The sequence below is a fragment of the Bos javanicus genome, chromosome 14 (assembly GCF_032452875.1).
Source record: "Bos javanicus breed banteng chromosome 14, ARS-OSU_banteng_1.0, whole genome shotgun sequence".
Classification (NCBI taxonomy): domain Eukaryota; kingdom Metazoa; phylum Chordata; class Mammalia; order Artiodactyla; family Bovidae; genus Bos; species Bos javanicus.
Genome location: NC_083881.1, coordinates 37,136,763 through 37,162,591, shown reverse-complemented (window position 1 = coordinate 37,162,591; position 25,829 = coordinate 37,136,763). Strand labels below are relative to the sequence as shown.

Below are 25,829 nucleotides of genomic sequence, written 5' to 3'. Positions count from 1 at the left end.
GCTCCTCTTGCTACCTTCTAGGACAAGCATATATACAAACCTTTGATTTAACTATCTCTACTCTTACCTTTCAGAGGTGCTGCTACTAATATTTTGTTTGGAAATCATATATTCCTCTTTCACTTAAAATGTATTAAGATTTTCCATGTAACTGTCTATCACTTAATAAATTTGCTTAGCATTCACTGTAGTAATACACCATAATTTATTGTTATTTTTGTGTGAAGTTGGTTGCTAGTCACCATGAAGTAATAATAACACAAATAATAATCACGGGGAAGTTTCCAAGCAGAACAGTAGTTCCTGGTCTGTGGTTTCCATTTCTTTTTAGAGAGTGTAAAAATAAAGCAATTTGGGACATTTGATCCTACTGGATAGGGTTCACTGGATCTCTCTCGTTTAGACTTAAGACTGTCAAAGGCTGTAGGGTCCCCTTCCTCTATGACTGCTGCCTCCTCGCCTGAAGCTACTGTTAGGGTTGAAAGCTAGGTGATGTTCCATTTTTGTCTTAGGTGAACATGTGGCATTTCAGGGACACCCAGGTTAAATTTCCCACTTCACCCAGCCTCTGCACCTACAGGAATGTTAATTCCTTCCCGTGGGAATCAGATGCAAGTATGTGTGTAATATATGCCTGGAGGCAGTCATCAGTGGAGTACTCTGTGTATGGGGTTAGGTTCTTCCCCAAGTTTGCTCTGCTAATCAGAGGAAATGGCCACTGAGCATGGAGAATGTTCATTACATTCAATTCAGTGGGAGGCACTTTCAAGTTTCTGGCTTTTGCCAGTGTGTGGAAGTCACTGCCCTTTGCTGAGATGGGGAAGAATGGAGGAGAAACTGATTTGAAATGGAAAGTAAGACCTCAGATAAACGTTCCAGTAAGACATCCAAGAGGAGCTGTCAAATCTAGATTGATACAGGAGATGACCCCGGAGGCGGTAGCAGCTGGCTGCGTGCCCAGTGCCCTCGAAGGTCCTGGTCTACTTTTCTGACCTCATGGGCTGCTCTCCACCATGTCAGCTCCCCTGTAGCCACACTGGCTGCATGTTCCAAATGAGTTGTCCAGTCTCATAGTTTCAAGCTGTTTTTCTGTTCCCTGTCACTAGTGGAACATTTTAGTCATGCCATTCATGGCCGCACACCTGACTTCACCCTGACATTCCCAGTCCCTGTCCTGTCCTTCTCGTGTGTGCCATTTGGTGGCATCTGTACTGTCTTTGTGTGACTGCAGTGTATAAAGCAGAGAGGAGCAAAGATGCAAAGTGAAGCTGGAGAAGGGTGGATGAAGGTGAGCTCCTCCAGGGCTGTCCTATGGCATTTGGCCTCTATCCTAAGAGGAGTGAGAGATGAAGGTTTTCAAGGAGGAGGAAACGTAACCATAGTTGCATAGAGAGGCGATAAGAGAGGGGTTAAGAGTGGTTATGAGTTAATCAAATAGGAATCTGTTGCATTAGAATAAAGACAAAAGCAAAATATTTAATAATCCATGCACCCTGTTAGGTGTTGAAGAAACAAGAATGATGGAGTATGATTCTCTCCCAGTTAAGGAGAGTCTAGATGATTAGAGAGGTGATTTCAACCCGAAGGTAAATGCTCCAAAAGAGGAAGGGCCCAGTGTTGTGGGAGCATAATGAGTTTGTTTGGCCCAAAGGGTTCAGGTTTGTGAACTTGCATTAAATATTGAGCAGCTTTCACAAATAATCTCTCAGAATTTTAAAATTTAGAACCTGAAGCGATATTTGTCTCATCTCTACTGATGAGAAAATTTCCCAAATTGTGGTTTAAGGAAGTTTAGTTTGGGGGGATGTTAATGACTACTTCTTTAAAAAACCAATTGAGTCAATTTGGAGAATCTGGATTAAACCAAAAAATTTCTTTAATGCATAGCTTCTCAGAATTTATGGTATGCTTGTGTGTGTTATAAATCTAGAAATATATCTAATGTATAGTATTTCCCAAATTCATTTGGTGATGGATTCTGTTATTTTAAAGATTATCTGTGGATATAGAACAGACTTTAGGTAATGCTGGTTTATGTGATTTCCTTGGGATCTTAACTAGTTAAAGGTAACCAGTGTGGTTTCCATGACTGTGTCTCGATTTTTTTTTCTAAGACATTTCAGTATTAACATACAGAATGACATTAATTATGAAAATGCCAGAATTGTTGTGGCCACATTTTAATACTGTCTTACATGTGGGGTGAATGAACCTCGTTGCTTGCAAAGTTGCTTCAGTCGTGTCCCATTCTGCGACCTTGTGGACCATAGTCTGCCAGGCTCTTCTGTCCTTGGGATTTCTCCAGCAAGAATACTGGAGTGGGTTGCTGTTTCTTACTCCAGAGGATCTTCCTGAGTCAGGGATCAAACTCCTATCTCTTGCCTCTCCTGCATTGGCAGGCAGGTTCTTTACCCCTGCGCCACCTGGGAAGCCCCTTACAATGCTGTAGACTAAATCTTTTTAAAAAATAATTATTTCAAATGATCTTATAATCAGCAGAATAATATTCTTATTGGATTTTGCTGGCCTAGCAAATCACTAATTGACTTTTCCTCCTAAAGTAGCCAGAATAAATTTTCTTAGATTAGTTCCTCTTTGATATATGGTGCTACCAGTTCAATGGCACCCCACTGCAGTACTCTTGCCTGGAAAATCCCGTGGATGGAGGAGCCTGGTGGGCTACAGTCCATGGGATCATGAAGAGTCGGACACGACTGAGCGACTTCACTTTCACTTTTCACTTTCATGCATTGGAGAAGGAAATGGCAACCCACTCCAGTGTTCTTGCCTGGAGAATCCCAGGGACGGGGGAGCCTGGTGGGCTGCCGTCTATGGGGTCGCACAGAGTCGGACACGACTGAAGCGACTTAGCAGCAGCAGCAGCTACCAGTTTAGTTTTGCATAACTTTGTTTCTATTATGTATTCTGTTTCATAACTCTCTTCTTGACTCTATAGAGAATTGATTTAATTTTTGTTTTGAAATATATGAACGCTTTTATGGATGAATTTATTTCTCTTAACAAATTTTATGGTTTGGGAGAAACAAAAACAATATCAAACCAGAATAAGAATAATGGAATTATGCCTGTCTTGTTCAAAGTTACCTAAAGCATGATGTTTTTAAGAATCAGCTTGGAATATGTAGATACCTCTAAAGTGCTTAAACATGTCCTTGTCAATATAATTTTTAGTTTAATTTGTAATACAAAAACTTATTTTCATTCTGAGTCATCTGAGAGGGTTGTAGAGAATAGCTATCAAGTATGGGTTAACACCTCACTATCAACACTTCATTTATGAAGAAGAAAACCAGTCAAATATAGTAGGCGTCTGTTTCTTTTATTTTAGCATCTCATCCCTTTCCCAAATTTTTTCATAATAAATTCTCATTGTTAGCTCAGATGAAACTGGGATCATGTCCTCTCTTCAAATAGCATAGAAACATATACAATCTCCTGATTTAAAGAACTTCTGAGTATTCACATTTTGTGGTCTTACTCCTTTGTTCATAGAGGTGCAAAGAGAAATTGCATAAAATACACTATTAAAGAAGATTGAGGGCTTCCCTGATAGCTCAGTTGGTAAAGAATCCGCCTGCAATGCAGGAGACTCTGGTTCAATTCCTGGGTTGGGAAGATACCCTGGAGAAGGGAAAGGCTACCCACTCCAGTATTCTGGCCTAGAGAATTCCATGGACTGTATGGTCCATGGGGTCGCAAAGAATCGGACATGACTGAACGACTTTCACTCACTCACTCACTCAAAGAAGATTGACTAGTGGATTATTTAAAATCCAGAGGAACCCAGAATCCAGAGAACTAGTAAAATGAGTGTATTATCAGATGGAAAGATTATATATTAACCTGTAACACCAAGATGGATACATTCTAATAATATTAGTTGAACTTAAATTTTTTCATCCTTACACCAAAATAATGGTCATAATTCATATCAATCTTTAGGAAGTAAAACTTTAGGAATTAAAAATGTATTGTGGCATTTTTAATGGAACCTATTTGTTCAACAAACAAAGTTTCTGTGCTTTCAGAGATAGTTAATTCATTCAGTTTGGCCAGGAATGTCAGAGACACCCAAGACAGACTTTGTAAAATAAATAAGTCATGGGATAGTGACTGCTTTTAAGTGTATCTTGGAAGATACTGAGTTTAGACTTTCAGTGGATGCAACTTTGTTCAACTGCCAGTGCAATTGCAATTATAATTAGAGTTACTCGGGTGGTCTAAGTCTTTTTTAAAAGTAGTATTTCAAATGACCTGAGTAGTTTTCTTACTGTATTTAGTTAGCTTAATTAATCCAAGAGTGATTTTTTTTTTTTGAGTGATTTTTTTTTAAAAAGCCACTACCTACATCGCTAACCCCTCTTGAGATAGAATAGCTGTTATTTTAAAAAGGGAAGGGAGTGGCATTCTTTTAGTCATATAGGTTTGGGAAATGATGAATCAAGGACACTGTAAACATTTTCTTCCTGTGTAACTTCTCAGAGCTTTTGCTTTTTGTGTATATTATTTTTTAATTTTTTGGTATTACTTTTATATATTACAAAATTTTTAAAAGTTGAGTATTAGTGTGAACACTGTACCACCCATGCATTCCAGTACCCAACCTGCCCTTGCCAGATTCATGCTTATCCTTTCAGGATATCCTCTGGCTGAATGTGTATATTTACTTTAACAGAGCATCATTCTGTAACAATATTCTGAATCTTTTTAAAGTTTGAGTTACGCCTTAAAGATTATTCCATGTTACTACACGGAGTTGCATCATTTTTTATAACTTAGTGTGAAGATGTTAGGAACTGATAACTGTGGGGGTTTATTTAACCCCTCAGCTCCTCTGTTAATTGTATTGTTCTTTGTATTACGTGTGCATACCCTATGAACTGCCACAATAATTTGGAATTTAAGTAGTCTGCATATCTTAAAGAAAGTTAAAGGGAAAAAAAATAGTCTTTCACATTTTCTCACAAGTTCACCATTTTCATTCCTTTCTCAGGATCCAGGTTTCCATCTGGCTTTACTTTAGCCTAGAGTTTTCTGCTTCAGCATTTCTTATAGTACTACAGGTTTTCTGGCAGTAAGTTCCCTCAGTTTCATTAAAATAGATGTCTTTATTTTACTTTTATTTTTGAAGTATATTTTCAGTGAATATAGGCTTTTGAATTGACAGCTTTTTTATTTTTAGCACTTTAAAGATGATGTTCCACTGTCTTTGGGCCTCACTTTTTTCCCTCATGAGAAGTCAGCCATTTAAAAACAACCATATTTTTTCCTTAACTGACAAAGAAGGAAGTCAACCATCCTTTGAATGATCATTTCCTGTGTATAGTGTTTAGGTTTTAACAATTCAAGTATATGTGTCTTGTGTGGTTTTCTTTATATTACTCACTGAATTTGTTGACTGTGTACTTAACATCTTTTGCCAAGAGATGTTTTTGGCTCTTATGTCTTTTAATATTTTTCTGCCTTCTTTATCTCCTTTCTTCCTGGTAGACCTTTTAATATTGTCTCACAGATTCCTAAGGCCCCATTCATTTTTTCCAATCATTTTACCTCTGCTGTATAATTTCTGTTGATTAATTATACAGATTGTATAATTTCTGTTGATTAATCTTGACTCTGTCATCTCATTTCTGTTATTTTGCCTATCTAAGTGAATATGAAAATTTTATTTTTCAGTTTTGGAATTTCCATTTTTGTTTTAATAGTTCCCTTCTGAGATTTCCCATCTGTCGTTCAGTCACTAAGTCGTGTCTGACTCTTTGCGACCTCGTGGACTGCAGCATACCAGGCTTCCCTGTCCTTCACCATCTCCTGGAGTTTGCTCAAACTCCTGTCCATTGAGTTGGTGATGCCATCCAAGCATCTCATCCTCTGTCATCCCCTTCTCCTGCCCTTAGTTTCCCAGCATTAGGGTCTTTTCCAATGAGTTGGCTCTTCTCATCAGGTGGCCAAAGTCTTGGAGCTTGAGTTTCAGCATCAGTCCTTCCAATGAATATTCAGGGTTGATTTCCTTTAGGATTGACTGATTTGATCTCCTTGCCGTCCAAGGGACTCTCAAAAGTCTTCTCCAATATCATAGTTCAAAAGCATCAGTTCTTCAACACTCAACCTGCTATCTAGTCCAGCTCTCACATCTGTACCTTACCATTGGAAAAACCATAGCTTTGAGTATATAGCATTTGTCAGTAAAGTGATGTCTCTGCCTTTAATATGCTGTCTAGGTTTGTCATAGCTTTTCTTCCTTGAGGTCACTGATCATGCCAAGTGTTGGGACGTTCTTAGAGTCCACTGTCACAACGGAGCATGTCTGCTCCTGGCACGCTCCCTCACCGGACCTCACAGACAGTCGTTTAGTTTGAACTCAGCCTGCTGCAAGGGCTGCTTTGTCCTCTCACCTCTCCATTTGTCCTCTCTTCACCCGTTATTCCCATAGAGCTTAGAGCCTGGCCCTTGCTTGGCCAGTTTGCTCCCCCAGCCGTCCACTCTCATGTGGAGAGGACTGCAGCGTATGGAGGAGCTGTCACGGAGGCTGTGGAGCTAGTCTGACCTCCCTCGTCCAGGTTACTTTAGCTTCTCTCTTCTTCAGTTTCCTCAGGTGTCAAATGGAAGTGAGAATAGTATTTACCTTCTAAGGTTCTTGTGTGGACTAGATGAACAGTGCTGGTGTAGGGTCACTGCTTAGTAAATGCTAACTGTGATCTTTTCCCTTAGTTAACAAAGATTTGTTGGACTCCTTTTTTTAAAATTCATTTTATTCTTTAAAAATATTTTTTATTATTTTATTTATTCATTTTTGGCTGTGCTGGGTCTTCGTTGCTGCACATGGACTTTCTGTAGTTGGGGCAAGTGGGGGCTACTCTAGTTGCGATGCACAGGCTCCTCATTGTGGTGGCTTTTCTTGTTGCAGAGCACAAACCCTAGAGTGCGTGAGCTTAGTAGTTGTGGCACAGACTTAACTGCTCTGTGGCATGTGGGATCTTCCCGTGTTCCCTGCATTCTCAGGTGGATTCTTACTCACTGCGCCACCAGGGAAGTCCTGTTGGACTCCTTTTAAGTGCTCAGCGTCACGCCAGATAAGAGACACTAAGACTACAATGAATAAGATTCCCCTTTCCCCTGTGTTTGAGCAGAAATCAGTCCATTTACAGCTTTCCTAGAATATCACCTCCAGAAGAGTATGTGAATTATTCATTCTAAACATTTCTTTTAGTAAAGGAGTTTTATGGTTGGTTACAGGGTTCACAGGCATTTTCAGGGGCGGCCTTGCCTTCTTAAATTTGAGAAGTAAAAGAATGTACTTATTTTGGTGTTATTAGAATTACATTTTCATAGAACAAGAGTCAAATGACAACCAAGATGATAAGATTCGCTCTTCATCTGGTTGACGTCATCATAAGTCCCCCAGCTCTGAAGTGCCCAGTGTCTGGCCGGGATTTCTCCTGCATGTGTGGGTGATTTTATTCCCTGGGGATCACTGCACTCATGGACTTGTCAGTCTTGTTGCCTCTATGACTGGGGAGCTCCCAGTTTTACCATCTGAGATTATACTGCAAGTTTCTCTCCTTGTCTTGCAACAGCTGTCACTCTCCACAAGTAAGACTCTATAGTCTTTGTGTGTGTGTGTGAGCCTTTCTTCTGTTCTCTTCAGTGAACTTTTCAGAAGAGTGATAAAAGTAAGAAAAAGAGAATAACGGAAATAAGTAAAATTTGTTCAGGGTGCGTTCTTACTTTACTCCCATGTGGGTCTCAGGTTTTCAGAATTCTCTTGTGTTCCTCAGAATTCCTCAAATACTTCTGGAATGTTATACACACTAGGTTTGAATGACCCATTGATTGACATCCTGTCTTTTTAAGATCATATGGAAGACTTTGTTGAAATCAGTAAAGTCAGCAGGTCATTTTTTTTTTTAACTGTATTGAACTTTTTAGATGTCTTCATATCCCACTGTAAAACAAAAATAAAACTCTCTCATGTTCTGATCTTTCCTAAATCCAGTACTTGCTTATGTTGTTTCAGTGGTCTTTATTTCTAATGGAATATAATAAAATAATTTAATACCATACCTAGCGTCATCAGGTATTTTCCACCCTGTTGCCTTCATGCTTTTTCTCTGCCATTTCCTCATCCCTTGTCTCTCTCATTGAGATGGAAAAAAGCACCCTCACCTGTTTCGTTGTTCTCCTTTACCTCTGGGTCAGGGCTTCCCTGGTGGCTTAGCTGGTAAAGAATCTGCCTGCAGTGAGGGAGACCTGGGTCTGATCCCTGGGTTGGGAAGATCCCCTGGAGAAGGGAACAGCTACCCACTCCAGTATTCTGGCCTGGAGAATTCCATGGACTGTATAGTCCATGGGGTCGAGAAGATTCGGACACGACTGAGTGACTTTCACTTTCTCTTTCCCCTCAGAGTCAGGTTTAGGATCCTCTGCTACTGTTTGGACTATATATGTGATTATCTCAGGTGTTATTCTTATGATGGTTTGCTGCTTTTCTCAGTGCAGGTTTCCTGGGAGCTTACTGCTCAATAATTTCCCAGGCTTTTTCTTGGCTTCAGTTATCAGAACCTTGACCCACTCGCTTTCTTTATTTCCTCATTATTTGTTGACATTCTCACAGTCTCTGGTCAAGATGCACTTCTTCAAAGATAAATTAATTACTAGACTCCTACACTGTGGTTGACTGACACAATACAGAATAGTTTATACGGATAGAACATAACCCCAAACATGTAAATAGATGTCCTTGAGACATAAGACAGAATTTTCAAAAGTATAGTAAAAGTAATGTTCATTACTTTACATTAGATTCATCGGAAGATTTATGTAGTTGATTTTTCCTGGTCTTTGTAATATCCGGACATGTCATTATGCCTTCTGAACACCACCTGATATTTTGATGTGCATCAGCATTCTCAAATGACTGATTAACCAACTGGCAGTGTTCCTAGGCAGTCACAGAGTCCTGTTCTCCCTGATGTGGTGAGTCCTGACGGGGGCACCACCCAGCACGTGAAGTGAAACGCTAGAGACCCACCAGCATCACTGCCTCACCTCCCTCCTGGGCTCCCCTGGCAGACATAGTTACATGGAGCTGGTGGCAGGGTCCCTGGGTTTGAGGAGCTGGTGGCAAGGCCCTTAGTTTAATTAAGGGGAATAATAAAAAGCATGAAAGGTGCTGAAGTATCATAAAAGCACTGTGGAATGTCTAAGAAGGACGATGGGTTAGTTGCCAAGAAAGAGGAGGGCAGACAACCATGATTTCTTACTGTGTTCCAACCCCGAGTGTAACTTGCTGTGGGTTATAGGCCAGTAGAGGACCAAGGTGGTCCTCGAGCCCAGGATTACATGTCTGCAGAACTCATGCTTTATTTCTGCTGCGTTATGCTCACTCTTATAAATGTCACCACTTTTGGAATATTAGGAGATCATGGCAGACTGATTCAAGGATAACCTCAAAAGCTGCTTTGCCTACAAAAGAGAATTTGCAGCGCATGACTGAAGTGTAGTCTCTTATCCATACTGTGATCAGGAATAAACTATCTGAATAATCAGAGGTTAGAACTGTTAATCTTTTATTTTTTAAATTGATTTATTTTTAAACTTTTTAGTTTGTATTGAAGTATAGCTGATTAACAATGTTGTGATAGTTTCAGGTGAGCAGCAAAGGGACTAAGCCATACATATACATGTATCCATTCTCCCTGAAACTCCCCTCCCATCCAGGCTGCCACATACACTGAGCAGAGTTCCCTGTGCTATACGGTAGGTCCTTGTTGATTATCCATTTTAAATGCAGCAGTGTGTACATGTCCACCCCAAACTCCCCAACTGTCCTTTACCCCAGCAACCATGAGTTTGGAACTGTTAGCCTTTTAAAGTTCTAAGTGCAAAACTAATACAATATTGTAAAGTTTAAAAATAAAATAAAATTAAAAAAAAAAAAAAGCAAAGACATCACTTTGCCAATAAAGGTGCATATAGTCAAAATAAATAAATAAATAAATAAAGTTCTAAGTGTTACTCAGCCTGTTCCTTTGTGCAGTAGTCATACTGAGTATCAGTGTCACAGCTTTCAGTATGATCATCTGATTTGTTGCCATGCCATGTTTTTTCCTCAAAGTTCATGGCAGAAATGAAGATTTCATGTTTTGCAGGTTAGTGCAGATTCTGAAGTAAGGATGTTATTTTTTTTAATTTATTTTTTATTATTGATGAAAAGCATACCTAGATCATCTGCATCTATTGTGGAAAGGGGTACATAGACAGTTGCAGTCCACATAGTATTCCCTGGAGAATTTGTGCAGAAAAATTAAAAAATTAATTTAAAATGACTGAAAATTGAATTGCTTAGCGTTACCTGAAACTATTTATAGTTAAAAGCTGGCAAATTTTGTAAAAGTCCCAGGTACTCTTCTACTTTAGCAGAAGGTGCTTTTCACCCTTTTTATACTGTAAAAGGATCCCAGGTAGTTGAGCATGTCCTTTTTTCCATTTCTTTGAAAAGTAATCTTTGAGTCAGATGATGGTGTTGGCTCCAATGGTCAGTATAATTCCAGTAAGTCATCTGGTATGGATTATAATAAAATGCCAAGTATATTACCAATAACCAGAAGAAATTTCTAAGACCCTTTAATGATTATTATCAATAATCTGAGACTACTTGCATTGCCTGAATCTGACAACATGTCTCCCTGTGGCAATTTTAGGTAATAAGTTATATTTCTACTTTCAGTTTCTATGAAGTCACCCAAAACTCTGCATTTGTTGTTGTTATTTTAATGTACAAGCCCTTCTAATGATTGTAGGAATGTGAAACAAAATGGCTATCCATTTGATTAATCTTTATTGCAGGTGAGAGGATAAAATGTATTTTGTAAAATAATTGATTAAATGTACCTATTCTTTGGCATACATCCTTAGATGTTTAATTATAATTTTTATGATGTGTTGGAGCCAACATTTTCCTGTAGAAATACAACTCAAGATTTAATATTGGGCAACAGTGGGAAAATGGGATTTAGTATGAAAATATTTGCTTTATGTAAACCTTTTTATGAATGCAGCTAATGCATAAGTGAAGTCAAGCTGTAAAAACAATTAGCTGGGAAAATGCCAAATAAATTTTTATATTCCAGTGAATATCTGTTAACTACACATTTTTGTTGTTATTAAACTATATGCAAATATACAAGTAGATTCACTTAGATTTAGGTAAAAAAGGCAAAAATACTGGAAGTATGCAGTAAGTATAATTACTGTTTGCATCTCCAAACAAAGCACATTAATCTTCCTGCAATGACGCTGATGTAATGTCTCCATGTTACTTTTGGGAGTATTTGAAGTGGGCAAGCGTCCAAAGTTGATAGTTAATTCTGATCAGTAAAGGCACTGGAGTAGATGTCTGGGTTCGACATTGTAACAAAGCAAACAGTTTCTAAAGCTCTTGGAAGATTCCAGTGCAAACAGTCATGAACTTGAATCTTTTGTTCTAGACATTACAAAATTAATTTATCCACAAAGCATGTTAGACCCCTTTTAAAATTATAATCTATTATGTTTGTAACATAACATACATCGTTGGGGCTTAAGCTAATGAAGAAACAGAAGTATTTAAAATATTTTCTGGAACTAGTCTCAATTTGAGAGGTTCTCTTCACCAATGGTTTTCAGAGAACACTCTCAGACAGCCCCCAACCAAAGCTGATCTGTTGATGGAATTGAATAAGAGAATCTTTCAACTCAAAGAAAAAATAAGCCACGTGTTCCATAATTTCCTTAAGCTAAAGGATCTGCTGTTAGACTAGTAGCGTGCAGTATTTAGTAAATACATATTAAAATTTTAAATTGTATTTCTTTAAATGTTTTACAAAAGCTTTTGAAGTGCAAAGTGCACTCGAGGTGCTTGCATACACACACACACATTTGAAAATTGTTCCTGAATAAATACACAGATGTGCTGTGATATTTCATGAAAATTGCAGTCATTTCCCTCTGGTTTGCCACTTGAATCAGATGAAGAAAGTTGATACAGACAAAATCTTTCATATTATTGATGAGTCTTAGAAAAAGTTCCTCCTCTTAACCCAAAGAGCTTATAGATGAGAGAGATATATATATATGAGATATGTATTGAGATGGAGCCTCAATCCGATTGATCTTAATGTAATCTAAAGATCTCTGTTCACTCTCTTAGTGTTTATCTAATTTGATCAATCTTATAAGTGTACTTGATAAATATTTTAAATTATATTTCTTAAAATATTAAGTAATCTTTATTACATTTAAGATAAAAAGCTTTTAGCAGATTAAGCAGTAACCCAGAGGGATATGCAGAGTCCTAACTAACGCAGTATGTCTCTAGGTGTGTTTTGTAGAATGCTAGTTCACTAGAAAGGGAGTTTCATTACCAAAAATATTTAGGAAGCACTGTATTGTGTATTTCCCTCTTGAAGACATTACAGTTCAGACAACATAAGGCCTATTAGAAGGCAGGTTCATTAACCTTATATCTATGATAAATAGTTACCTTGAAAATTAATTGTATGTCCAACACAAGAAGTTAGGAAAGGAGTAACAGAAGTCTGAGGAAGGAAGATGAATGTATTAATAGATAAATTAGAAAACCGAAGAAAAATAGAAAAAAACATGTATAATCCAACATCTTATTCTTAGAACCAATACAATATATGAATAGGTGACTTAAGGCAAGCCATTGTGAGGCAAAAGCGCAGATACGCATAACACAGTCTGAGGATGGGAGAACACTGCAGATGCAGAACTGAAACCCCTCCTGACAGGCGGCTGTGTGCAACTCAGCGGGAAAGAGTTCAGAACCTACGATCACGGGTGGGCTGCTTTTGTAGGAAAATAGACAATCAAAACTGAACTCAAAAGGAGAAAATAAAGATGCGGTGTCTATCCATGTTAAAGGATAAGTAGTTGAAGAGCTAACTCCCGCCACCTTCCCCCACTGCCTTGAAGGAAAGGCACCCAGCCTCAGTGCTTTCACAGAGGGATTTTACTGAACCTGTGAAGAATAACCTTGATGTCTAGCTCAACAACCCAAGTTTGAAACAGCAAAGGACAGAGCTTCAGATCAATATTGTGTGTTAGAATATCAGTGGAAAAATCTTAATTGAAATATTGGCCAACAATTGTCAGTATGTAGAAGTAAGTACCCTTACTGAGTGGTATTTATTCTTGGAATGTAAAATTGTTTCACTATTAGAAAATATGCTAATAAGATTCACCTTATTAACAGATAAAAAGCAAAAATTGTTAATTACACAGATGCTGAAAAGACATTTAAAAACCCATTCTTGACTTAGAAATCATAGTCTCTCTCTCTTTCACACACAACCATCCCATTCCATCTTGACCCAACCCAAAAGCCAGCATTATGCTTATAAGGACACGCTAGTCACATTCCCATTAAAATAAGAAACAAGACCATCCGTTATCAGTTCCTCTTCAGTATTCAGTTGGAGGTGAAAGTGAAAGTGTTAGTTGCTTAATTGTGCCTGACTCTTTGCAACCCCATGAATTGCAGCACACCAGGCCTTCCTGTCCATCACCAACTCCCAGCGTTCACGAAAACTCATGTCCATTGAGTCGGTGATGCCATCCAGCCATCTCATCCTCTTTCGTCCCCTTCTCCTTCTGCCCCCAATCCCTCCCAGCATCAGGGTCTTTTCCAATGAGTCAACTCTTCGCATGAAGTGGCCAAAGTATTGGAGTTTCAGCTTTAGCGTCAGTCCTTCCAATGAACACCCAGGACTAATCTCCTTTAGAATGGACTGGTTGGATCTCCTTGCAGTCCAAGGGACTCTCACGAGTCTTCTCCAACACTACAGTTCAAAAGCATCAATTCTTCAGCATTCAGCTTTCTTCACAGTCCAACTCTCACATCCATACATGACCACTGGAAAAACCATAACCTTGACTAGATGGACCTTTGTTGGCAAAAAATGTCTCTGCTTTTTAATATGCTATCTAGTTGGTCATAACTTTCCTTCCAAGGAGTAAGCGTGTTTTAATTTCATGGCTGCAGTCACCACCATCTGCAGTGATTTTGGAGCCCCCAAAAATAAAGTCTGACACTGTTTCCACTGTCCCCATTTATTTGCCATGAAGTGATGGGACCAGATGCCATGATCTTCGTTTTCTGCATGTTGAGCTTTAAGCCAACTTTTTCACTCATCAAGAGGCCTTTTAGTTTCTTTTCACTTTCTGCCATAAGGATGGTGTCATCTGCATATCTGAGATTATTGATATTTCTCCTGGCAATCTCGATTCCAGCTTGTGCTTCTTCCAGCCCAGCGTTTCTCATGATGTACTCTGCATATAAGTTAAATAAGCAGGGTGATAATATACAGCCTTGATGTATTCCTTTTCCTATTTGGAACCAGTCTGTTGTTCCATGTCCAGTCCTAACTGTTGCTTCCTGACCTGCATATAGGTTTTTCAAGAGGCAGGTCAAGGGATCTGGTATTCCCATCTCTTTCAGAATTTTCCAGTTTATTGTGATCCACACAGTCAAAGGCTTTTTGGCATAGTCAGTAAAACAGAAATAGATGTTTTTCTGGAACTCTCTTGCTTTTTCCATGATCCAGCGGATGTTGGCAATTTGATCTCTGGTTCCTCTGCCTTTTCTAAAACCAGCTTGAACAGATATCTGGAAGTTCACAGTTCACGTATTGCTGAAGCCTGGCTTGGAGAATTTTGAGCATTACTTTACTAGCGTGTTCTGATGACTGCAATTGTGTGGTAGTTTAAGCATTCTTTGGCATTGCCTTTCTTTGGGATTGGAATGCGAACTGACCTTTTCCAGTCCTGTGGCCACTGCTGAGTTTTCCAAATTTGCTGGCATATTGAGTGCAGCACTTTCACAGCATCATCTTTGAGGATTTGAAATAGCTCAACTGGAATTCCATCACCTCCACTAGCTTTATTCGTAGTGATAAAGTTGGAAATATGGACCCATTTAATTTAGGGAAAAATGAAAAGAATATGGGAAGAAGTAGAGAAAGTTACCAGTTTTTCGCAGATGTGATTATCTAGAAAATTGCGAGAGAACTAAAATCTTGTTACAGGCAGCGGGAGAATTCGGTAAGGGAGATAGGACAAAGTTAACATTTAGAAATTGAAATCCTTTGCATTCATAAGCAGGGGAAGGGAAGAAAAATAAAAAAAATCACCAAGGCAGTTTGTTAATGGTGTTGATTACTGGACTCACCTGAAGAGTCTGATTGTCAGTCTTGAATCTGCCTTTTAACTGGTGTTCCTCGACCCCTCCAGGAGAACTCTGATGATTTTTTTCTTTTTAATCTTTTGGCCACACCAGGCAGCATGTGGGATCTTTGTTCCCTGACCAGGGATTGAACTTGTACCCCTGCACTGACAGCTTGGAGTCTTAACCACTGGACCACCAGGGAAGTCCTGGACTCTGGTGGTTTTTATGTGGGCCTTTGAGGGACTTCCCTGGTGGCTCAGATGGTAAAAGTGTCTGCCTACAATGCAGAAGATCCGGATTTAATCACTGAGTCGGGAAGATCTCCTGGAGAAGGAAATGGCAACCCACTCCAGTATTCTTGCCTGGAAGATCCCATGGACGGTGGAACCTGGTAGGCTACAGTCCATGGGGTCGCAAAGAGTTGGACACGACTGAGCAACTTCACTTTCACTTCACTTTGAGACACTCTGTCCTGAGGGCCCCAACCCCATTCTTGTACCATCACTCCTCACATGGCTGGCTGCGGTGCCAGTCATTTACCAGTCTGGGACGGTGTGCCTCAATGCCCAGAGGGACACAGCAGCAACACACTCTGGCAGGGGAGCTCCCTGCAGCTTGCTCTGCTGGGGACCCTTCTTTCCAGTCACAAGTTCCAGCACTGCATGTCGGCCATCACACGGGAGGCGCGCCTAGCTGCCCTGATCCACGCCCGCCGTTCATCGGGGTGGCAGGAAATAGAGGGTGTCCTCTGTTACCCGTGCTTAGGGCACACGTTGCGCAGAGCTCCAGGACAGTTGCAGCCTTTAGTAACCTGCCAGATTCTGCAGGGCTGCATTTCATGGGCGCTTATCACTCTTTTCTTACCATCCTGGTCAGTCACTTAACTCCTGTGCTTCCTGCTTCAGTGATCACTGATGCTTTGCAGAACTTTAACTGGTTAAGTCCAGCTCTTCTGCCTCTGTATTGGGCTTCCCTGGTGGCTCAGCAGGTAAAGCATCCACCTGCAGTACAGGAGATGCAAGGGATATGGATTTGATCCCTGGGTTGAGAAGATCCCCTGGAGGAGGGCATGGCAACCCACTCCAGTATTCTTGCCTAGAGAATCCCAAGGACAGAGGAGCCTGGTGGGCTATAGTTCATAGGGTTGCAAATATACCTCAGAAAGTATAACTGTGCTGACCGGTCTCATCTTAAAATAATGACCATAGTCTTTAGGTGGGCTTTCATCTCTGCTGCAATTCTGCTGTATCCTCCTGGGCAAATTCAGTCTCATGTGCTCAGAGATGACTTCTCTGGACTATGCCATGTCCTGCCAACCACTCTCTTCTTGCCTTTCTTTGGACAAACAGCAGTGAGAGACTTTTCAGTAAGAAGTCAGACCGTGTCACTTCCTTGCTTACCCGTCTTCCCCCGCCCGCATGGCTCCTGTCACACGTGGAGTGAAGGTATGACTAGTTTCCTACCACTCACCCCTTGACTCACTGCTTCTCAGGTACAAGAACACTTGCTCTTTCTCAAAGAATGCCCCCCTCTGTTACCGCCCCAGGGCCTTTGCACTTGCCGTGCTATTTGCTTGAGACACTTTTTCCTCCTGGCATCTGGATGCCTAGAATTCTTACTCCATCTATCTCTTTATTCAGGTGTTACCTCCTGAATGAGCCCTTTAACTTTGTTCCCTTCCTCTGCATTACTTTTCTTCCTAGTACTCTTACCAGTAGATGCTGTTTGATTGATTGTCTCCTGAGTCCTATCCACCATCCCTAGGACTAAAACAGTCCCTAGCACAAATTAGGCCCTTAATCAATATTTGTTGAGTCAATAATTTGATTCATATACCCCACCTACCCACACCCCTGGCAACCAAACAAGGGCAGGAAGAGGACCAGGTTATTCATTCCTGAGCGTTCAGAAGGGAGGAATGGTTTTATTCTCTCTCCCCTGTGCTCCCCCAGTTTGGCAGGCTAATTTCTGGGAGTCTGCCAAGAATGTAAGTAGGAACAGGTGACATCACCTAGGAAGACTGTCTCGTCTATGAGAAACAGAAGATTGAAGCCTAGGGAGTATGAACATTTTTTTAAATTGTTTTTTATTGAGGTAAAATCCACAGTAACATAAAATTCACCATTTTAACCACTTTGTAGAGTTCAGTGCATTGTGAATTACTACATTCACAGTGTTTTACAGCCATTACCACTATCTAATTCCAGAACATTTCATCACCCCTGTAAGAAACCCCATACTCCTTAGCAGTTACTCCCCACCTTCCCTCTCCCTAGCCCTTGACAACCGCTAATCTCCTTTCTGTCTCGATGGAGTTGCCTGTTGTGGACATTTCATCTGAATGCAGTCATACAATATGTAGAGTTTGTGTCTAGCTTTCATTTAGCTTAATGTTTTCAGAGTCCATCCACATTGTATCATATATCAAGATTTCATTCCCCAGTGGTGTTAGTGGTAAAAGAACCCGCCTGCCAGTACAAGAGATGCAGGAGACATAGGTTCGATCCCTGGGTCAGGAAGCTCCCCTGGAGGAGAGCATGGCAACCCACTCCAGTATTCTTGCCTGGAGAATCCCCATGGACAGAGGAGCCTGGCAGGCTACAGTCCATGGGCTCATAAAGAGTCAGACACCACTGAAGCAACTTAGCACCCACACATTCCTTTGTATGGCTGCACAATACTCCATTGTTTGGATATGCTACATTTTGTTTTTTGATTCATCAGTTGGACAGACCTTTGGGTTATTTCCACTTTGGGGCTGTTACGAATAATGCTGCTATGAACATTTGCATACCCATTTTTGTTTCAGCACCTTTAACATTTTCTCTTAGGTTTTATACACCTGGGAGTGAATTGCTGGGTCAAATGGTAATTCTGTGTGTAACTTTTAAGGAATGCAGTGGCTGCACAACTGTTTCCATCCTGGTGGATGTGAGGTGATATGTCCTTGTGGGTTTGATTTGCAGTTCTCTGATGGGAACTAATGCAGTTCCCTAATGGGACTTTGGAAAAGTACCTGATGCTGAGAAAGATTGAGGGCAGAAAGAGAAGAGGGCATCAGAGGATGAGATGGTTGGACGGCATCACCCATGCAATGAACACGAACTTGGGCAAATTCTTGGAGATAATGAGGTGCAGGGAAGCCTGATGTGCTACAGTCCAAGAGTCATACATGACTTATCAACTGAACAGCAACAATGGGGTTGTTAGCGTTTAAGCATGGGTTCCAACAAGGTGGGTTAAGAGAGGAGGCAAAGCCTGAGAAAGATCAGTAGGCTGGTGTCAGCTCCATCTCCTGAACTTACCGCCCCCAGCTTTCTCTTTGGAACCGATGTGAGCACTGATTTCTTATATCTAGTTTGACTTAAATTGCCTTGATGTCCTAGGTCTGTCGTGACCTCTCCAAAGTTTAGGGTTAGTAGCTCTGAAATTTATAGTGCTCATTTATCCATTTCATTCAGAGGCTGCATAATACAGGCATTAAGATCTTGACTCTAGAGTGAGACTGTGGGTGCTTAGTCACTCAGTCGTATCCAAGTCTCTGCCACCCCATGGACTGTAGCCCGCCAGGCTGCTCTGTCCATGGAATTCTCCAAGCAAGAATACTGGAGCGGGTTGCCATTCTCTCCTCCAGAGGATCTTCCCAACCCAGGAATCGAACCGGGATCTCCTGCATTGCAGGCAGATTCTTTACCAGGTAGGCTACCAGGAAAGCCCCTATCTGGGTTTAAATGCTGACTCAAGTGGTATGGCCTTGGGCAAATTAGTTAACATGTTTGTTCATTTCCTCATGTGTGAAGTGATGTTGAGGTCGTTATGGTGACTGAATGAGTTGAGTATGCACACAACTTGGAATAATGACTGGCACATAGTGAGTTTTGTGTGTTTGCTGTGATCACAGTGATGGTGGTGATGATGATTTATCTAGATAACCATTTAGGGAAGGGGCAAGAATAGTTTCGTGCTGGATCCACGTTTGGGATTGCGGGTGCTTATTATGTGTTTATAAAGTGGGGCTCTTTGATAACATGCTCTGGTTTCCATAGTCCTGTTCCTGGCATCAGTGACCTGGTACAAATCACTGACTCTTAATGGCTCATATTTTATATTCTACAAGTCATTCCACTAATTCATCAGATTTACATTTTGAACACAGGTTTACCTTTGGACAGTGCCTAGACTTACTTCAGTTCAACATTTTCTTCTGTTTATACACCAGTACAGCTATATTATTTTAAAACATTTGGGATTATGAAAGAAACTATCATTTATAATTCAATCACTTCAAAACATCCCATCCCAGCTTTTAGTGCATATCTTTCTGTATTTTTCTTTTTGCATTTTAAACATAACATTGGGTTGGCCAAAAAGTTTTGTTCGAGTTTTTCCATAAGATGTAATGGAAAAACCTGAATGAAACTTTTTGACCAACCTAATAATTTAACAAATAGAATAGAATATTCTAAAAACTCTTTTAAAGCTTGTTTTCAGCTGCCCTGTGAATCTTTTCTAATATATGTTCATTTTTGAAATTTCTCAAGACTAAACATTCCCATAAAAGATATATTTTCAAAATTTATAGATGTGAATAGAGAAAGAACTCTCTCCTATCTGGACATTTTATATACATACAAGCTTGAAAATGTGCCAGGGACTATTTTATAGCTTTGTGATAAAGCCTATTATTTTTCTATAGCAAGAAAAAGAATGCTTCGTTGTGCCAAAAAGTGTACAGAGCGTCAGAATAATCAACAGGACATTTGAATTCTCAGTTTTGCTTTTTAGAGTCCTTTAAACATAAATTCTGCCAACATCTTACAGCTAAGTAAACTGAGATAGAAAGATTAAGTGACATTGCTGTTTTCAGTCCATGTTAGAAGTAAACACAGAAATTCAAGGCCCTTCTTTATTAGATCAGAAGATAACATGTTCATATATTTAAGACATAAACCTGTAGGGGAGATATGAACACTTAAGCTGGACTGAGATTTATGAATAAGGCTATCAAATAAAATGAGGCAATTATTTTTCAATTTTTAAGAGTTATAATGTTATTTGGACTATATCTTTCTCACCTTGTAAAAATGATACTTAGAAGAGTGGTGCTGTTGGAGAAGAAGGCAGAGAATAATCGGGAGGATTCTGGTTGTTTAGAAAGATAAATATAAAATGAGTCTGCAAAGAGAGCATTAATGAGGTAACTTTAGGGAGGATGGCAAGGATCTATGGTATGGAAAGTCATTATAACTGACAGTGAGATATAAGACTAAGAATATCATGTTCTCACGAGAATATATAAGAATGTAAAACCTTCCCTTTGCTCAGAAACAAAGCAAAACTGTATAAGGAATGTCAAGTACTAATTCAAAAGAACCAAGTACCATTCTTTTCTTTATTGTTGTAGTGACTTGTGAAATGTTGAAGACAGGCCAAATCTAAAGACTTTTGAGGTCTAAAGAAAAGGGAAGCTTTTATTTTATTTGAAATTGTGCTTGTTTGTTTTTTATAAGACTATTAGCAGACAGAGGACAAAGAGGAATGGGGGGAAAATGTGGTCTTACAAACAGCCTTTATAAAATTTAAGACTGTTAGGCAGGGTGGTACTTGAGCCCATTTTTCTGATCGTTTGCTCCTTTCGGTGTGTGTGTGTGTGTGTGTGTGTGTGTGTGTGTGTGTGTGTCCATTTTTCTGATCTTTTGCTCCTGGGGGTGTGTGTGTGTGTCCGTCCGTATGTGTGTCTGTTGGACTCTTTGTGATCCCATGGACTGCAGCCTGCCAGGCTCCTCTGTCCATGGAATTTTCTAGCAAGAATACTTGAGTGGGTTGCCATTTCCTACTCCCAGGGATCTTCCCCGCCTAGGGACTGAACCCGTCTTTGGTGTCACCTGCATTGGCAGGTGGATTCTTTACTACTAGTGCCTGGTAGGTTACCCAGTTGTGCCTATTTTTGTCCCTGCTTGGCCTGACATACCATAAAAATATAAAATATCATTGTGGAGTTCTGTTTGTTCAGCAGCTTGTCAGTAAAGCACGACTGACATCTGTTAGTAGACCTTATTATTAGGTTTAGAAAAAACCCAGTATTATATTCTCTTGCCTGCTAAGGATATAACTAGTATCATAAATATATGTGAACAAAAATAGAAGAAGATAAGGCAGATTATCAGCAAATGACTTGAGCATCCTACGCTCTGAAGTTAGGAAGACTGAGTTTGACCCCCCAGTAACTGTTGGGGAGTTTTGCTACATCTCAAAGTGACCATAAAACCTTCCCTAGTAGCTCAGATAGTAAAGAATCTGCCTGTAATGCAGGAGACCTGGGTTCTATTCCTGGCTCTGGAAGATCCCCTGGGGAAGTAAATGGCAACCCACTCCAGTATTCTTGTCTGGAGAATTCCATGGACAGAGAAGCCTGGTGGGATACAGTCCATGCATTTGCAAACAGTCGTATGCGACTGAGCGACTAACACACACACAAGGTGACCATGGAGACGTCAATCTCACCAAGCTGCCTTTAGGATTAGATGAGAAAGAGATGCAAGAAACCTAACTGTGGCGATATAGGGAGCGAGTTCAGTCCTTTGCTTGCACTGGGTTTGAAGCAGTCATCAGGTTGCATCAGCCATCCTGTAGGCTGCAGGTACTCTCAGACTATAGTGTGCACGCTCACCAGGGCAACTTGTGCAAGTGAAGCCTTGTGTTCCGTTCTCAGAGATGGATTCAGCGCATCAGGGTTGGGACACAGGAACTTGCATCTGGAACAAGCACCAAAGATGCTTATGAAAGCAGAATCATGCTTTACAAAACATACTCTGGAAGAAGCAGTGGGTAGAAATCATTTGACCTTGAACATTTAATAGCCTGGATGGGTGAGTTTTCATGGCTCATCTTTTAACAGTAATCACTATGGGGATTGAAGCATTGATCACAAAATCCTAATTAAGGAAGATCATTCAAGAAGAGCAGTGTAAAATGGATAACCAACAAGGTCCTACTGTAGAGCACATGGAACTCTGCTCAGTGTTTGTGGCAGCCTGGATGGGATGGGATGAGGGAGAAGATACATGTGTATGTACGGCCGAGTCCCTTCACTATTCACTTGAAAGTATCACAGCATTGTTAATCAGCTGTGCCCCACTACAAACTAAAAAGTTTTCATAAAAATAAAACCAAACTGATGAATATTAAAAGAGAAAAGAGGAGAATAAGATTAGGTAAGTATATATGTACTAATTTGTAAAAAAACATGCATCACTTATTATACACACTTTATCAAAAATAAAATAGAAATAAATAAAAATAGAAAAAGGAACTCCATTAAATGGACCTTCAGTTCAGTTCAGTTCAGTCGCTCAGTCGTGTCTGACTCGGCGACCCCATGAATCGCAGCATGCCAGGCCTCCCTGTCCATCACCAACTCCCGGAGTTCACTCAGACTCACGTCCCATCGAGTCGGTGATGCCATCCAGCCATCTCAATCCTCTGTCCATACCAGCTTTTAAAGTTAAATACCTGAGTTTTTTTTTTTTTTTATTAACCACGGGAAATGAATATTTAGAGACCAGGACCTAACATACAAAACGAATTCTTCATCTTCTCTCCTATAATTCAATCTGGGAGCCATTAATGAGAGTGCTCTGGTTAATCGTAATAGTCATGATGGTATGAGGAGATGTGATATATAAGGTATTCAAACCACGTGGGGTAAATTATTAAGAATCATTGTTAAGTAAGAGGATGGAATGAAACTGGAATGAAACAAGTCAGTCGTTGGGTCTTGGTATTTCCTGCTGTTAGTGCTAGAGCATTTTACTTTTTACGTTAAAAATACAACATAGTTTTCCCTCTGATATTTATGTGATACTATATATATATATATATATGTATACACACACACACACACACACATATCCACATCACACACATACACGTACATAGAGCCATTTTTGATGGCCAAAAAGGAAGAGGCCCCAAGGGCTCTTTAGTGTGCAATTAATAATTTGGTTAGAAAATCAGCAGATTGTTTCAGTATGGTTATGTGTTATGACATCATATTCCAGTAAAGTTATAATGAACAGAAATTTTGTTTGTCTCTGTGGCAAACCAAAATGAGTTTTGTAATTGTCAGCAGGCCTTAGTGATTATAGTGGCGCCCGCTCCCTCCACTGTAGTTAAAGATCTGTTAGCATTCCAGCCGGGGACCTCTGTTTTCAGAAGTGTATAATTAATTGTAAACATTTGCTCTATGGTGAAAGCTTGCCACATAAGATCTCAGTCCAGGAGTAAATTTCTGATTTCAGGTTGTCTGTTTTCAAGTTTTATAGTGGAACCAGTTAGAAATATGCATAAAGTTCTGTGAAGATAGGAAAACTGAATCTTGTGAGAAGGAAGATAACCTGCATTCATGATATTAGTCTGTCAAAATTTCTGCATTAAAGGGATCTAAGGTAAAATAGGTATTAGGAAATTATATAATTCAATACATCATTAGTTTTTGCAATCAAAGAGCAAAAAGAATTGTGGCTTTAATGCTTTGTAGTCTCTGCATGTTAAAAATATCTTTTACTATAAGTGATTTTTCTTCCTTTAACTTTTTTATATTTAGCAATTAAAAATGAGAACATATGACATATAACGAAAACACATTTAACATATTTTATCTTAATAGAAAACTGTGGGCCAAGAAAATTGACTTTAAAAATGTAAAACAGTGCCTTTTTTTTCATACTCACTCTGGATTTCTCTGCTACATTTGACGTTGTTGATTATCTCTTCCTCTGACATTGTGTTGTAATTTCTTTTCTAACTCTGACCCTCTTTCATCTCCTTCACTGCTGTCTATTATTTCCCCTGCCTTTTGATCATGGGTATTCATCAGATCCCAGCCTTAGGCTCTTTTTTTCTTTTTTTTGGTGCTTTTACACTTACCCTTTCCAGGTGCTTATGCACTCAACATGGTTTCAATTATTACCTCCCAAATCTCATCTTCAGTACTGATGTACATTTCTAGTCCTTCACCTTCAGTAAACCTTCACTGATGAGTCCCATCTGCCTGTCAATTCTTATACAATGGGCTGTGTGCAATTTATCTCAGGTTGACTATAGAGGTCTGCCACTTGGACACCAATAATCGTCTAAACCTTAGTGGTAACTTGATTGGCTTTTCTTTGCTTAAAAAGAGACATTTTAAAGGATAAATAAAATTGACAAACCATTAGCCAGACTCATCAAGAAACAAAGGGAGAAAAATCAAATCAATAAAAAGAGACATTTTCCAGCACTGGAGTGATTTTTAACTTATTTTTCAGTGTTTCAATGATAAATTCAGCATTCCATCAAAATTGATTCTGTTAGTTTTGCTCAGTTGCCCAATTTAGCGGTCATAGTTCTGTCTTCATTTCATTTGACTTGTAAAGTAGCATTTGATAGGACTGACTCTTCCCTCCTCCTGGACATTCTTGTCCCCATTTGGCTTTTAGGAAGGATATTCTGCTTGCTTGGTTTTCCTCCTATCACTGCCTCCCACAGAGTTCTCACTGTCTTGTAGCTTTAAATTTCACCTATATATATATATATATATATATATATAGTGGAGAAAGCAGTGGCAACCCACTCCAGTACTCTTGCCTGGCAAATCCCATGGACGGAGGAGCCTGGTAGGCTGCAGTCCATGGGGTTGCTAGGAGTTGGACACGGCTGAGTGGCTTCACTTTCAGTTTTCACTTTCATGCATTGGAGAAGGAAATGGCAACCCACTCCAGTGTTCTTGCCTGAAGAATCCCAGGGACTGGGGAGGCTGGTGGGCTGCCGTCTATGGGGTCGCACAGAGTCGGACACGACTGAAGCGACTTAGCAGCAGCAGCATATATGCTGCTTTGATGATTCCCAAATTTTATCTCCACCTTGGACCTCTTTCCTGAAATCCAGACTTATTAGATCTGACTGTCTAACATCTTCATTTGGATGTCTAAAAGACTGAATAACTCAACATCTCCAAACCAGAGCTGCTGGTATTCATCCCCAACAAACCCATTCTTTTTGCAGTTTTCCCCAACTTAATGTGTGGGCACTCCATCTTCCAGTTGCTCATGTCAGAAATTCTGGTGTCTTCCTCGACTCCTCTCTCATATTTCATAGCCAGTGCTTCGGTAAACCCATCTTCTCTACTTTTGAAATTCGTCCAGAATCCAGGTACTTCCCATTACTTCCCTTGCTGTCACCCTAGTTCAGGCCCCCGTATTATTGCAATAGCTTCTTTACAGATATCCTGTGTCTGCCATCATTCCCCTACAGTCTGTTTTCAACATAATAGATGATCTTTCCAAGGTCTAAGTCAGATTATGTCACTTCTCTCCTTAAAGCCTTCTGGAGGCTGGCCATTTCACTCAGGGTAGAAGTCAGATCCTTGCAGTGATTTCTAAGGAAGGCCCTATGGCATCTGGGCACCGGTTCCAGCTCGTAGCCTACCTTCCTTTACACCCTCAGCTCTCACCGGGTGGGAATCCTCCGAATTGCTTCAACGTTCCTGACGCTCGGCTGCCTCAGAGCCTTTGTGCTTGGTGTTTTCAGTGCCTTATAT

General features: G+C 40.0%; 1 protein-coding gene across 18 annotated transcripts in view; it reads left to right on the top strand.

Annotated features, from left to right (window-relative positions):
* Positions 1–25,829, top strand: part of STAU2 (staufen double-stranded RNA binding protein 2) — a 306,987-nt gene that overhangs the window by 79,849 nt on the left and 201,309 nt on the right. For 13 of the 18 annotated variants that reach the window (XM_061439006.1, XM_061439002.1, XM_061438999.1 and 10 more), the window contains one exon: positions 25,295–25,441. The exons of the other annotated variants lie outside the window; for them this stretch is intronic. In XM_061439006.1, the coding sequence (XP_061294990.1) occupies positions 25,295–25,441 (147 nt within the window). The remainder of the gene's footprint in view (positions 1–25,294; positions 25,442–25,829) is intronic. 18 annotated transcript variants of the gene reach the window in all.